Source organism: Mustela putorius, unplaced genomic scaffold, assembly GCF_011764305.1.
Source record: "Mustela putorius furo isolate JIRA1106 unplaced genomic scaffold, ASM1176430v1.1 tig00003972_pilon_pilon_pilon, whole genome shotgun sequence".
NCBI classification, from domain to species: domain Eukaryota; kingdom Metazoa; phylum Chordata; class Mammalia; order Carnivora; family Mustelidae; genus Mustela; species Mustela putorius.
Window position 1 is genome coordinate 17,884,285 of NW_025422115.1, and position 15,156 is coordinate 17,899,440.

The following is a 15,156-nucleotide window of genomic DNA, read 5'->3' on the forward strand; positions in this document are numbered from 1 at the left end:
AGAGAGTGTTTTCTTTTTAAAGAGAGGACACTCAAAGGGCAGAGGGAGAAGGAGAATTTCAGCAGGCTCCTTGCTCGGGCTCAGTGCTGCTGAACCCGATGCAGGGCTCAGTCTCATGACCCTGAGGTTATGACCTGAGCTGAAATCAAGAATCAGACACTTAATTGTCTGAGCCACCCAGCTGCTGCCTCCCCCACCTGAGTTTGATAAAACTCGAAATGGGACCACTTTGCCCTTATGTATCATCTTGCCATTTCAGAACCACAGGTGTCTAGCCAGGGTGAGGATGAGGAAAGAGTTTGATTTCAGTGTATGCACCATCCTCCTTAAAGTCGACACACTGCAGCAGCTAAGTCAGCACAACATCTCCTCCTTGCCACCCCCCCCCCCCACCAGTTCTGGCAGTATTATTGCCTCTTTGCATTCTTGTATCTTTCAATGCAGTCGCCCTTGTTAAGCTTTGCAGCCACCTTTACCTTTTCCTTCTCATATAAATTCATGCCACATGCAGAGCCTCACTTGGATGTGTTCGGAGCTTTGGAAGCTTGGCCTACCCTATGTCCTCCTAAACTTGACCTTTTGAGGCTTGTGTAGAGTTCCTAAGCAGGGGAGTGCAGCTACTCGTGTACCCTTGATGGAAGAACAGTCCTCCTGTCTTGGGGACGGTTTCCTCTTTGACCAGCAGGCAGCTTTAGGAGGGACACCCACGGAATGGTGAGGGAGGAAGGCGACACCCACTTAGCCAGTCAGATCAGCCGAATGAACCCTGGTGATCAATGGGGTGACAGATGCCACAGCCAGATTGCCCTGACCTCCTTTTTTTCTAATTTCATAGCAAATATAGTGATTCCTTCTATAGCAGCCCTGGCAAGGAGTTTCCTTTATCCTCTGTTCATTCTGGCTTGGGGCTTTCTAACTCCTTACTTGGTCACCATTGAAATGCTTATGATTTTTTCTCCTGCTACCCTATCTATGGGTTTCCTATGTCCCTTGACATCAGTTCTACCTAGTCCTCCTCTCTTCATTTTCTAGCCCAGTCAGCATAGCCTTCACATCAGCCTCCAGGTTCCAGCAGGGAATTTGCATCTGCACAGTCACCCAGATTCTAGCCTGTGGAACTTTGTTCATTGTTCCACCCACCCCCACCTGGAGGGCTCTCTCCCCCTCCTGTCCTTCTGACTACAGTCCTGTCTGCCTTTCCAGGCACAGTTCAGTTTGAGAATTTGAACATTGCCTCAAGCTCCTGGGGATAACAGTTTACTGTGTGTATTTTCTGGTATTTGCATATATATATTTTCTGTTTTCAGCTAGATTGTAAGACTGTGGGAAACAGGGTTGGTTTTTGTATTTTTTTTTTAAAGATTTTATTTACACATAGAGAAGGAACCCAAGCAGGGCGAGTGGGAGAGGGAAGGGGGGAAGGAAGCAGGCTTCCCAACAAGCGGGAGCCCAGTGAGGGGCTCGATCCCAGGATCTCGGGATATGACCTGAGACGAAGGCAGATGCTTAATGACTGAGCCACCCAGATGCCCCCCCCCTACTTTTTTATATTGAAGACCATTTTACACTTTAAGTTGCTAGAATAGTATAATGAATACCATGCACTCTCCATTTAGATTCATCTATTAGTATTTTGCCACATTTACTTTTAAATACAGACACACAGGAGCACACCTGAGCCACCTGAGGGTTCATTGCTCTCGTCCCGTTCCTGTGCAGTCCACAGGATGTTGCTCTTACAGCCACGCAGTGAGACTGCCCTCAGGAGACGTACAGCTAGCACCAAGTGTTATTTAACACACACTCCGTATCCGTGGCTCTCCGGTTGTCCCAGCTGTGTCCTTTATAGCTGTATTTTTAGTCGACAGTTGTGCATCACATTGAATGAGATGTAGTTGAGACACAGCTGTCTCTTTTTTGTTTCTTTTAACCAGGAGAGTTCCTACAACTTCTGTCATCTCTTGTGACAGATTTATGAAGAGTCTAGGCCAGTTGATTTGCAGAATGCGCCTTAGTTTTATTTACTGATTGTTCCTTTTGATTCATGTGATTTATGTTCCAGGTGATTCATGTTAAACATGTTTCCCAAGATTTTGGGGGGATCTGTCTGTCTCAGGGTATCACATCATAAAAATAAACAGTGTCGTTTTGTCTCCCCATTGGGGCCGGGTTAATCACTTGGTAAGGTTTTGTCCACTGGGTTTTTCCTTTGTAAAGATACTTCTTCCCTTCATAATTAGTAAGTCTTCTTGTCAGCAGGTCCTTCACCCCTTGAGTCCACAGCTTGTTCCAGTGGAGCTTTAACCTGAAGGAATAAAGTTCATGGTGGGCAGGGGGGTTTGTCTAGTTGTAACGAATAGGGGAAGGAAAAGGTGAGGAAGCATTCTGAAACCTCTTCCTCTCCCTTTATCTTTAAAGGTTACAGCAGGCCTTTTACCCAGCTGGCAGAATGGACCGCGCTGAGGAAGTTTTATCAGTTTCCTTCCCATTCATTCACTAATTGCACCTGTATTTCTGTAGACCGTCCAGGCCCTTCGCTAACACTGAAGGCACCGTGAAGAACGGGTAGAGCCGTGAACAAGACAGACGTGGTCACTGCCTTTGTGGAGTTTGCAGTCTGGCAAAGTAGATAGTCCAGAAAGAAAAACAGTTATTTACAAGTTGTGTTCAGTACAGTGAAGAAAATCAGCAGCGTGCTGAGACTGATAGGTAGTTAAGAAGAGGGACAGAAGAAGGAGGGACCAGCCATGAGTGTGGGTAGAGCACTGGAAGAGCGAAGAGAGTCCCTGGAGAGGGGACGTGCTTTCTGAGGCCAGCAGGGACTTGGAGTGTTTAGAAACCAGAAGGCAGCCAAGGTCCCTTAGACCATGGTGGGATTTGGGGTTCAAGGTGAAGGGGGTGAAGTAAACAGGGGCCAGATCATGGGGGCCTTGTGGGCCCTAATAAAGAGTATTGAGTATTTAGGCTTCTTGTAACAAATCCTTCTTTCAGAGATAGATGTGACACCAAATTTCATTTGTGTAGATCTTAGGATATGAATTGGGATCTGATTAACCTCAGGGTATCAGTGTGTTTAACTATAGGGAGCAAACTGGTGGTTACCAAGGGGGAGTTGTGGGGGAGGGTGAAGTAGGTGATGGAGGTTAAGGAGGGCACTGGTCCTGATGAGCACCAGGTGATTAAAAATAAAAACTTAAAAAAAAAAAAAAAAGTGTGGTATCTCCCTGAAATGGTGTGATCCTCCACAGAATAGAATTGGAATTCATAGCCCTAGAGAACTCAACATGCCCTCCTTGAGGCATTGAACCTTCAGTGAGCTATGCTTCTTGTTGGTAAGACATGGGGTGCGCACAGCCTTTCTAACTAAAGGGCCATGTCTGTGTGAGGATTGAGTTTAGATCTGAGCTGATGCTTTGTTGTGGGAGTCTTTTTTTTTTTTTTAAATTTGACACAGAGATTGGCAGAGACCGTGAGAGAGGGAACACAAGCAGGGGGAGTGGGAGAGGGAGAAGCAGGTTTCCCGCTGAGCAGGGAGCCTGATTGGGGGCAGGGGGCTGGATACTAGGACCATGGGATCATGACCTGAGCTGAAGGCAGATGCCTAACAACTGAGCCCACCCAGGCACCCCAAATTCCATTGTGGGAGTCTTGTCACACAACCAAAAGGCCGGGAGGTTTAAGGGACAGGGAGGGATATACATGCAGAGGCTGCCAGAGGAGGCTTGGACATAGTGCTGCTTGAGGGTGTGAGAACGTGTGTAAATGTCCACACGAGAGGTAGAGTCCTTAAGGTGTATGTGCTAGAAGGAGCTGTGTGGCAGTGAGAAAGATTAGAGAAGCTGAAGCCGCAGCAGGCACTGTGGTGGCTGGCCTGCGAGCTTGCCAGGCCTGCTGTGGAGTGTGCTGCGTGGGGAGGAGTCTTCCCTCCCAGCCCATACAGAGTGTGCTTAAGCCATTTTCCTGGATACCCTGAGGTTAATCAGATCCCAAGATGTGCTCTGCTTGTCACGAACTGACTGGAATTCTATCTCCCTTTCTTGTTCCACCGACAGCTGTAAAATACATATTGAGAGAAACCCTACCGACTGATTTTACTGCCTTGGTTCCAGAACAATAAAGATCTACCTTCCAGCTCAAACATAATTAAGCTTGGCTCATGTTCAAGCTTTGGCAGTGTTATTGTTTGCCATTTACACGCTATGTTCTTGGTTCCCTTCCTTCGGAGTTTATTTTATCCCCTCTGCCTGTTTCTGATAAGCAGTCTGACTGGTGGAACTTTATGTGTAAATGTTGAAAAGGAACATTTTGTGGTGCTTGCACATTCCTTCCAGAGAAACTGAGTAGGTGCAGCGGAGTCCTGTAGCTGGCAGGCTGGGAAGAAAGGGTGCAGCCTTGTCTTGCCTTAGGCTTTATAAGTGTGCGGGTTCATCAGTGTGCCCCTGCCACCAGTGAGGGGCTGGTGACGGATACCCAGCTCCCAGCTGTAGCAGCCAGCCAGCCAGGGTGTGGGTTCTGCTCTCCTCTCCCTGTACTGCGAGTTTTGTACCCTTCAGGACTGTGAGGAGAAAGGTAGCAGAAAACGCTCAGCCTGCCTCCAGAGAGATGTCCGAATGGGAGGGGGCTGGGTGCCTGTACCTACAGCACAAGATGTAGACCCACAAAGAATGCTTGCTCTGAAGGGTGGTGTGCTCAGGACTCCCTGTCTGGATCTGTTTCAGATTAAACAGAAAGCAGTTAAATGGGTGAAGAAATGCACAGGGTCAAGGGAACACGCTCTCTTGCGTGACTCTGCAGGGAAAGAGGGTTTGGAAGTAGGCATGACTTGTCTGACAGGTTTAGGGTTGTTAGTGGCTTAGGACTCCTCTGAGAATTCCTTTGGCCTTTTCACACTGCTATCAGTGATTCCTAATTAGTTCTGATTATATGTGCGTGTCTGGAGCAGGCCATAAAAATGGCTGTTAGAATCAGCTGTTGACATGCAAGGTCAAGCTGCAGCCTCCAGCGTTAGCGCTTAGGACTGGTATTTCAGAAAGAGAGAGGAGACCTTGCTCCTGATGGCACTGTTTGTGCCAGAGTGGGACTAGGACTCTGGTAGGTAGAAGGCTTCAGCTAATCAACAAGATAGTGTTAATTTTGATGTGTAGATGTCTTTTATTGTCATTATTACAGTAAGTCATTATTTCGCCTTCCTTTGAGAGGATGTATACCTTGGTGTTTTCGGTTCAGTCTTTGTGCTTGGATTTCTGTTGTTCAGGTGTACCACCATAGCCTTGTTCTGTGTGGTTTTAAGAGTCTGTGTAGGCGGGACTGGATATCTGGTAGAACTTCAAGAAATTATTCCTGAAATGATAAAGGAGGAAGACAAGTTTTTCTAATGGATAATTTATCCATTATCTAGGATAAATGAGGAACTTCTGAAAACTTCTCCCAGACCAGAAATAGCACCAGGTTTGCATCATTTATGTGTTTGAGGACTTGATGAGAGCTCGCCTCTGTTGATAAATGTAGTTGAAGCAAGTTGAGGAGATGGGGGCCAAAGGAGTAAAAGGTTTACTTCCCTGCTCAGAGGAGTGTATAGTCCAGTATAGATGAAGACGCAGGATCTGAGAAGGCGTCGGATCCAGTCTGACAAAACCCGTTAGGTGCGGTCCCACGACAGCTTGCTGATTGGAGTCTGTGTGCGTTCGTCTGTCAGCCAGTGAGGCCAGGTGGGGCTCGTGCGTGAAGGTCTCTCTTGGGGCCAGTCCAGTGGCTTCTGGTATTTGTAAGATGGCATTGGTTGTCAAGACGAGCTGCTCGTTACAGATCACAATTCTTTACTTTGGTGTTTCTTTCCTGTCCTGGCTTTCTGGCCCTGAAATGGCCCCGGTGTGTTGGTGCTGATGTGTATGAGACTCTTGCCTGTGTCCCAGCTGCTGCAGACTTTGGCCTTACGAAACCAAGTATTTTCCATGCTGTACTTGCAGCGACTGACTCTCCCTAACCTTTACAGAGTTCCTTTCTCTATGGCAAATAAAATATTCAAGATTCTTCTGAGCAGGCTGCTTTCCATGTGCTCTTGCCCTGAGGTTTGAGTATTAGGTTACATTCACCCCAGATGTGGAAGAAAATGATAAATTATTTGAGAAAACAAGTTGCTAATTAAATTTTTTAAGCGAAGAGGAAGGGCTGAGTAAAGAGAAAGTGGGGAGCAGACGGGGTCAGCACACCATCCAGCCAGGACCTGAGGGTCAGGAGGCTTAGTCAGTGTCTGTTCCTCTTGTGGGGAAGGAGGAGGAGTCTGCTCCTGAGGACGGTGCCACTGCCAGGGATATCATTTCCCCCACTTTGGGAAAAGCATGGTCTCTTCTGACATGGCCCACAAGTTGCTGTTCCACGCTGTGCCAGCCCTTTCTCTGTAATAACCAAATAGGTCTTGGTAGATCTGTTTGGATTTGGAACTGTTAGGAGAGTAGCGCCTGGGTGGCTCAGTCGGTTAAGTGACTTCATACAGCTCAGGGCATGATCCCAGGGTCCTGGGATTGAGCCATGTGTTGGGCTCCCTGCTCAGCGGGACTCTTCATCCCTTTCCCTCTGCCCCCTACCCCACTCCTCCTCGTGGGTACCTGCCCTCATGCGCTCTCTCTCATAAAGAAAACCTGAAAGAATAAAGTGCTCAGAGAGCTTAAGCTAGCTCCTGCTCTTTGGTAATGGGCACAAGGTGTTACTTCCCAGCTGCTGCTGTGGAGGGCTCCATGGTACACCTCCATCCCACCATAGGCAGCTAGGCCAGGGGAGGGCTAGTCTGAGAGTCTTGGCTGTCACAGAATCCTGGATCGAGTATGTCCATTTGTTGGTATGGTTTCCTGTCATCTCTTTCTCTTTCTCTCTCCATCTCCTTTTGAACTGCAGACTCTGGCCTGGTTGTCCCAAGTGTTTCCTATGAACTGCACAAAAAGCTCTTGTCTGTGGCTGAGAAGCACGGGTTGACTCTGGAGCGGAGACTGGAGATGACAGGAGTGTGTGCCAGCCAGATGGCCCTGACCCTGCTTGGAGGACCCAACAGGTAAACGCCTCTGGACTGGGCGGGGGCTGCGGGTAGGGAGGTGCTGCCCTGCCTAGGCGCCACCGCGCCCCCACCAGAGGAGTCTGTCAGTGTGAAGTCCCTCCCTGGGGTGCTCTGAGGGTGTTGTTTGCCCCTCTTACCCCCTCCCGGAAGTCCTCATTCTTCTCTAGGCAAGCTGCCCTTTGACCCTTTCTTTCCTGATAACTGCTGGCTTTGACACTCTTGCTGGCTCCCAGAGATCTGCCTTCTAAGAGCCTTCAGAGACTCAGCCTTTGGCACTTGTCCTTCACTCAGAGGGGCTGAGATACAGATTAGCCCAAGTTCCATACCTGAGCACTGTTAGAACCACCCTGACAACTGGGGTTGGGAGAGCTGGAGGTCGGTGCCTTCCTACCTCCTTTCTGGGCCTCTGTGTCAAGAGCAGTGCTTAATTTTATTTGTGGTCACTTACTGGTATCATGTGCCAGTCCTTGTGCTAGAACTAGGCACACAAAGAAGAGTAGAATACTGCGCCTGCCCTCTGGAAGGCTAGTGAGGTGTCCGGAAGGTACACCGTGGCAGGAGAGGAAGCAGGATCGCCGAGGAGGCCGCAGCAGCATCCACACAGAGTCCTGTGGGGGCTGAGGAGGCATTAACAGGCCAGCAGGCAGGGCGGGGGGTCCAGGTCTGGGGAGTAGCCTGCGCTGAGGGCGGACAGAATGGAGAGCGTGGTCGTGGCTGGGATCTGTGACGTCCTTCTGTGGGGCTGGGAAGTCGGGCTTTGCCTCAGCTGCGCAGTAGGGAGCTGAGCTGCCAATGGGATTTCAGAAACAGCCTTGAGGGGGCAGGATGTGAATGTCCTCACCCCATCACAGTGCCCTCTAGCTGGCTTCTTGGGGCCAGCTGTCTGTGGGCCTGGCTTTTCTTGCCGCCTCTGACCTCTCCAAAGGGCCAACTCCTGCAGCCCCTTTGAGAAGGGTTGCCACAGCTAGTAATCTTCCTCATGTGTGTCCAGTCCCATGCAGTTCTCACTGTGCTCACAGCCCTGTTCAGTTTGAGCCTTGTGGCTTCACCTCGAAGGTGAATAGTAGCCTAATGTTTGAGGATGAGCCCGCTGAGGCTCCGAGAGTGGAAAGGCGTGCCCAACTTGGTGCCGCCGCTATGTGGTGGAGCCAGGTCTCCTGTCCAGACAGGCGTGTTTCCAGTGTCTGGTCCCTGACCCTTACTGTCGGCTGTGTGATGCCAGGGTCTGCGTCCTCCGACGGCGGTGCCTCTGTGAGAGCAGGAGTCTTCAGGAGCAGCCGTGGGTGAGGCAGCTGCCACGACGCAGCAGTGTCTGTGTGAGGGGAGAGGCGCTCACCATATTTCCTTCAGATGCACACGTAGTGGGGGAAATGAGTGGTTTGGTATATATGCAGAGTACGTTGCTAAACGCCCCCAAATTTACTTGGAGCATAGGGGCTTCCTCTCTGACTGGAACAGCATCTGTCATCTGCCTCCTTTCGGGAGACTAGTAAGTGACTCACTGCTAAGGAGGTACCTAAGCCCATTTCTTGCTGTCCATCTCCTCCTGCCTTCTGCCCCTGAGGCAAGCCGTATGGCCTGTGAGTTGGGAACAGCTCCAGTCAATCCAGGCCTCCTGTGGCTCAGCTTTGAATGACAGGAGCTGGAAGTGACTTCATCAGGACCTGGGTAGCCAAGGGAGCTGCCAGCGTAGGAGCCCAGGAAGGCCTGCCTGCTGCCTCTGTGACCTGCGATGTAATGTGACAGTCCTGTTCTGAGTGCTGTGCGTGCGTGGACACACAGCATCCTGTGGAAAAGGTCTTGTTTGTATCTGGTGTTGCCCTTATTCCACTTATTGGTGGCTCAGTGAGGAGCACTTGGCCTGGCACCTGATTGAGGAGACGATCTAGAACGGCCCTGTTTGCTGCTGCTGTTGAGTTTCTTAGGAGCTGAGCCAGAGTAACCCTGGAAGAGGTGAGGCTTGAGCTGGATTCCAGAGAAAGGGTGGGTGAGAGTTTGCCAAGCGAAGGGCTTTCTGCGCAGGAGACCTCATCTGAGGAGAAGCAAGGAAGAGCCTTTCAGAAACAGTTCCGTGTTTCTGGTCGGAGAGCCATGTTCCGGCAACAGTGTTGTATGGCTCAAGATGTGGGTGAGCTGCCTTGTGAGAGGACCCACTAGATGAAGTGACACCGGGGTGTGGGACCATGGGAATGCCACCCTGTAGCCCTGGGGTGTGTGGCTTTTCACCTCCTCTGGGAGGGATTGGCAGGTCTGCAGCTGCTAATACTTATTTGCCTTCTGTTCTAGGTTGAATCCCAAAAATGTTCACCAGAGGCCCACAGTGGCCCTGCTGTGTGGCCCCCATGTGAAAGGGGCTCAGGGGATCAGCTGTGGAAGGCACCTGGCTAACCATGATGTCCAGGTCATTCTCTTCCTGCCCAACTTTGTCAAGATGCTGGAGTCCATCACCAATGAGCTATCTCTTTTCAGCAAGACCCAAGGCCAACAAGTATCTAACCTCAAAGGTGAGCACTCGCCTAGGGCAGGCCTGCACCCTCCTCCTGTAGTTGGATGGTCCGGTGCTGCCGCCCAGTGGCGACAGATGGAACATCACAGATGTAAGGCGTGCTCTGCCTGCTGGAGTCTTTGTACACAGAGGAAATACTTTGGTTGTTGACTTGGTTATTTCCCACCCCTTCACTGTTCTCCCTCTCTGATTACTCAGATGGAGAGCTGGGGGCCCACTTGTTCACTTTACAAACGTTTACAGAACAGGCCCCACTGCTGACACTGAGGATGTGGCAGTAGATCGTTTTTTTGATCCGTACTTCCATGGAGCTTACACTCTGTTTAGGACAGAGAAGAGACAGATAAGGAAGCTTTCTGTTAGGCCAGTTGGTGGTGTTATGAGACAAAGGAGGGAAGGGAGCTAGAGAGGGTCGGAGGGTTGCGTTAGGGAGGTGCAGGTGGTAAAGTGCCTGCGGTTCGCTGTACGGGTTTGACTTTCACACTCACTGTGATGGAGAGTCACTGGAGGAACAAGCAAAGGAAGGCAGAGGCCAGCTCAGATTCCTAATGATCCCCTGGCTGCTGCTTGGGAGTAAACTAGAGATTTACAAAGAGAAGTGTTAAGAGGCTGTTGTGCTGGGGCGCCTGGGTGGCTCAGTGGGTTAAGCCTCTGCCTTCAGCTTGGGTCATGATCTCAGGGTCCTGGGATTGAGTCCCGCGTCGGGCTCTCTACTTGGCGGGGAGCCTGCTTCACCCTCTCTCTCTGCCTGCCTCTCTGCGTACTTGTGATTTCTCTCTCTCTGTCAAATAAATAAAATCTTAAAAAAAAAAAAGCAGTTGCAGGAAACCAGAAGGAAATGTTGGTGGCTGAGACAGTGATAGTGGTAGAGGAGGTAAAGGGGGGGGTTAGGTTTTTTGTTTTTTAAGATTTTATTTACTTATTTGACAGATCACAAGGACTCTGAGATCATGACCTGCGCTGAAGACAGAGGCTTTAACCCACTGAGCCACCCAGGTGCCCCAGGGAGTTAGTTTCTAAGTTAGTTTTGGAGCTAGAGGCTGCAGAGTGGATATAAGGGATGTGACAGGGAAAGGTTAAGAACAATTCCAAGGTGTTTGGCCTGAGTGACCAGAAGGATGAAGGTGCCATCCTGAGCTGGGAAGACTTGCGGGAGGAGGTTTGGGGAGGAAGGTGCCTGTTGAATATGCAGGTAGAAATGTTGACTGATGCAGATGAGTCTGCAGGTAGGGGCAGGGGTCTGGTCTGGGTGCTGAGGATGTAGGTAGGAATGAGCCCTAATAAACCTGGATAAGCTATCTTCTAGGAAGAGGTAGGGAAGTTGTTAAGTCTAAGTTCTTTTAGAAGTCAGGGAGTTGATGGGGCGCCTGGGTGGCTCAGTGGGTTAAAGCCTCTGCCTTCGGCTCGGGTCGTGATCTCAGGGTCCTGGGATCAAGCCCCACATCGGGCTCTCTGCTCAGTGAGGAGCCTGCTTCCTCCTCTCTCTCTGCCTGCCTCTCTGCCTACTTGTGATCTCTCTCTCTCTCTCTGTCAAATAAATAAATAAGTCTTAAAAACAAAAAACAAAAAAACAAGTCAGGGAGTTGAGAGAGCAGCTCAGGAGACAGGGTGGAAGAAGCAGGGGAGCCTGGCACCTGGAAGGCAAGAGAATTGGGAGGTGTGGTGTGGTCAGCTCTGCCAGCAAGCCGCTCTGAGTTAGGCTCAGATGAAAGCTGAGAATTGACCACTAGATCTGTGTGGGAGCCCTGTGAGGATCTCAACCAGAGCAGTTTCTCAGTGGCGATGTATGGGGGCGCGGTACAAAGTGATTAGAGTGGGTTTTAGTGAGAGCAGGGGAGAAGAGAGAAGAAATACGAAGGAAGGGTCTTGCCAGGGGTCAGATGGCAAGTTGGGGCCAGATCCTGGACCAGAACCTCTGGCTCCTGTGTACATGTAGAAGGTAAGACCCCATTCTTACTCTTGAGAGCCTACTGGTCCCCAGCAATGCCTCATCATGGTGGTCATATCTAAGTATGGAAGCCCTGAATCCCTAATTGAGAACTAGCATTACTGGAGCTGGAAAACAGGCCTGTTCTGGGTTCCTCTGCTTGAGATCTGTAACATGATGCTCTGTTTTAGGTAATTCTTCCTCTGGCTACCTAAAAGCCTTCCAATTTCAACTCCAGGAGCCAAGTCTGAGGATGCTGACCTTGAATTTGGTCTGGTTTCTCCTATTCTCAAGTTACTTTCTTAGGCTGGTCAAGGCTTAACGTAGCTTTTGAGACATCTGTTCTTCTGCTGTCCCAGAGGCTTGGTTTGAGCAGAAAAACTTTTTATGTAAAGTGTTTGAAGAAGTGATCAGTTTCCTCTCCATCCTTCAGATTGGGCTGTAAGCAGAGCCTATTTTATGAGATAGACGTGGGGCATGATGCAGCAAGGCCAGGCTGGCTCAGGTCGGGTGAGGAGGCTAGCCCAAGGTTCTGGCCAGCTTGCTGTTCGGCTAGTCACACGTGGCAGTCAGCCCATTTCTGCTAGGGTGTGGGCAGAGCTCCCTGTGAGGGCTAACTCAGCGGCAGTCAGCTCCCCCTTCTCAGATCTCCTAGTGTGTACCCTGTGTGTTAGTTGGATGTGTGTCTGCTGTCCCCGGAGACAGCCTGTATGGCCTGCAGCACAGGGCTTCAGCTTGGGAGACTCCATGAGGACACTGGTCCACCGGGCTGACATGCCCTTTGTCTCTGGTGCCCAGCCCAGCCTGGCCTTGGAAGTCCTGGGGCTGGTCCTGGCCTTGAGAAAGCCAGCCTGTGGTGAGGCCACAGAGTGGTGTCAGAACAAGACCCCCCTTGGGACCATCTGGGTCCTAGTCCCCACCTGGGCTACTCTCTCCTTATAGTGATTCCTATGTGGTGCTCTTCCCACCTGCAGATCTGCCCTCTAGTCCTGTGGACCTGGTGATCAACTGCCTGGACTGCCCCGAGAATGCCTTCCTGCGGGACCAGCCCTGGTACAAGGCAGCCGTGGCCTGGGCCAACCGGAACCGGGCGCCGGTGCTCAGCATTGACCCTCCCGTGCATGAAGGCGAACAGGGTATCGACGCCAAGTGGTCGCTGGCTCTGGGCCTGCCTCTGCCCCTGGGGGAGCGCGCGGGCCGCGTCTACTTGTGCGACATTGGCCTCCCCCAGCAGGTATTCCAGGAGGTAGGAATCAGCTACCACTCACCCTTTGGCTGCAAGTTTGTCATTCCATTACACTCTGCCTAGAGGGACTCTGGGCGAGTTGGACTCTGCAGTCCCCCGCTGCTCTGGACACACTGAACTTGACAACGAACGCCTTAAGGATGTGAAGCTTCATGGACCTTCAGTTTTTTTCACTTTTGGATTTGTTACTTCTGTGAGAGAACAGATCATATTTAAAAATGACCTGTCACCTGCCGATAGCCAGGGAAGGCTTTCCCACTGGGTGTCCTGGGTGGGCGGCAGGCCAAGTGGCTCTAGGCATCTCTACACTTGGCCCCCTGTGTGGTTGGGTGGGGCTTTGTTTACAGACTTAGGCAGCTCACAGACTGTGTTTCAGGTTTACAGTCACTGGGGCCTGGGCAAGCACCTTGCGGGGTGGGGCGGGTCCTATTTGGGGGCCTGTACTTGCTTTGGCTCCGTGTCCTCTGCTCCCCCACCCCCCCAGCCCTTCTGATCATGTCGAACTGGCTGTGCTGCAGCCGCCCGCCAGAGGGCAGACTCGCACTCTGTTCCTTGCCAGAGCTCTGAGGAGGCCTTCCCAGAGCCCCCCCACAAGTTGGTTTGGGGGCTTTTGACCCTTTCTTCTGAGCTGATGCAAACTGTTTGCTGGGATTTTTCTCAAGGGTCCTTCTTCCTTTCCACTCCATCATTCTGAGAGGCAGGGAAGGGGGTGGCATCAGGATGGTTTTACTGTATGGGGATTTTATACTGTTTTTCTGTTTTCAGCATAGGTAGTACAAGGTCATGTTACTGTAGAACCACAGTGCCCATCTTGCCAGCAGTGCCCCCGCCCCATACCCTCTCTAGCTGGGGCCGGAGCCCTCAGGGTGCAGCTTTAATGTTCAGTATTGGGAAGGCCCCTGAGGGAGCCTGGTGCTGAGCCAGAAGAGGCTCCCTGGTGCTTCTGTCTTAGGCCACTACCACCCCGTTCCTGCCTCCTTGCCTGCCCATGCACCCTCCTTTCTTCTGTCCCTGCCCCATCTTCCTGCTCAAACAGTCCTCTGCAGCTGTCATCCCAGAGCAGGGCGCATGTCCCTCCCCTGTCTGTGCTCCACCCCAGTTCTTACAGTCTGGGCTTTGAACCCTTTATGGTTGTCCACTCGAGATGAGTAGGCTCGGGGCCAGCACGCTATCTCAAAAGATGCCAAAATGAGGCTAGTTCTAGAAGAGCTAGCTGGCAGGGCTCAGCCACAGGAACATGCTGCTGTTCAGATCCTAAGGCGGGAAAGCCCTCGGACCTCACAGGCTTAGGCCTTGGAGGCTGCTTTCAGAGCAGGAGCCATGCCTTGGGAGTCCTTCACAGGGACTCTTCCAAAAAGTTCATGCTTTAAAGCCTTTTTCAGGCCTTCAGGCTTAGCTTCTGCTTTCTCCCCACCCACTCTGGTTAAGGGGGTGAGTGTGACAGCTTGCAAGGGATCATGGACACAGGACAGGCCCTGCTGCCATGGGTTTCAGGCTGCCTATCACTTTTCTTATAGGAACATAGCCAGGAGCAGATGAGGCGAGGCAGAGGGCTGGTCCCTCCTTTTCTCCCATTCTCCCTGAAGGTCTGATTGTCTCCAGCAGTGGGAGGAGGCCAGAGGCCTGAGGCCCAGGGCCTTGTGTGTATCCTCCCTGAGCTTCTGCTCACTCAGGGCCGTAGTCTGAGGAGCAGTGCTGGGTCATAGGCATTTTAGTAAGCAACCACTGCATAGTTTCTGGGTACCTGCCTGGCCACGCAGTAAGGCCCCCCAAGTTGGGTACGGTAGGGGAGCAGCTTTAGGAGCCCTGGTGCCACAGACTGCTGACTTGGGTGAGCTGCAGCGGCCTTGGGGGTGAGGGCCTTGGGGGTGAGGGCCTTGTGGAGGGGCACTGGGAGCTTGTGCCTGAACCTGGCTTCTCCCCGCAGGGGGCTCTGAAGCAGCTTCCTGCCCTCAGCATGGGCCTTCCCCGGTGGTATTCACATCAGCATGATTCCTCTGCCTTCAGCTCCTTCCAGAGGCATCCTGTCCCCAGGGGGCCCCAGTCAGGGGGTCAGGACTGTCACTCATGCAGCTCTTGGGGAACCAAAAACCAGCACTTAAAATAAAGCTGAATGACAGAGTCCTGGGCTCTGTGGTAAATCGCTCTGTAGGCTGCAGTGAGGTGCCCCCCCACCCCACCCCAGGAGCCCAGAAGGGTCTCCTCACAGTTGCCCACCTGCAGTCAGGTGGTTGGGCAGGCACGGCCTGAAGTGGCAGGTGGTGATGGGGCCAGAGGCAGAGGTCAAATCAGCTGCTGACCGGCCAGGGATTCCATGGGGGCTGAGGGAAACTGTTGCCTTCCAGCAGGCCTGCCACCTTCAGGCTCTTCTCCGTGGCCCAGAGGGACACACGGCTTCTGTCTGGTCACTGGCTAGCCCTTCTGTGCCA

General features: G+C 51.7%; 1 protein-coding gene across 2 annotated transcripts in view; it reads left to right on the forward strand.

The window, feature by feature from the left end:
• Window positions 1-14,849, forward strand: part of EDC3 (enhancer of mRNA decapping 3) — a 61,827-nt gene extending 46,978 nt beyond the window's left edge. For both annotated transcript variants that reach the window (XM_004758421.3, XM_045070697.1), the window contains exons 5-7: window positions 6,892-7,045; window positions 9,335-9,552; window positions 12,456-14,849. In XM_004758421.3, the coding sequence (XP_004758478.1) occupies window positions 6,892-7,045; window positions 9,335-9,552; window positions 12,456-12,790 (707 nt within the window). In that variant the 3' untranslated portion in view covers window positions 12,791-14,849. The remainder of the gene's footprint in view (window positions 1-6,891; window positions 7,046-9,334; window positions 9,553-12,455) is intronic.
• Window positions 14,850-15,156: the final 307 nt, after the last annotated feature.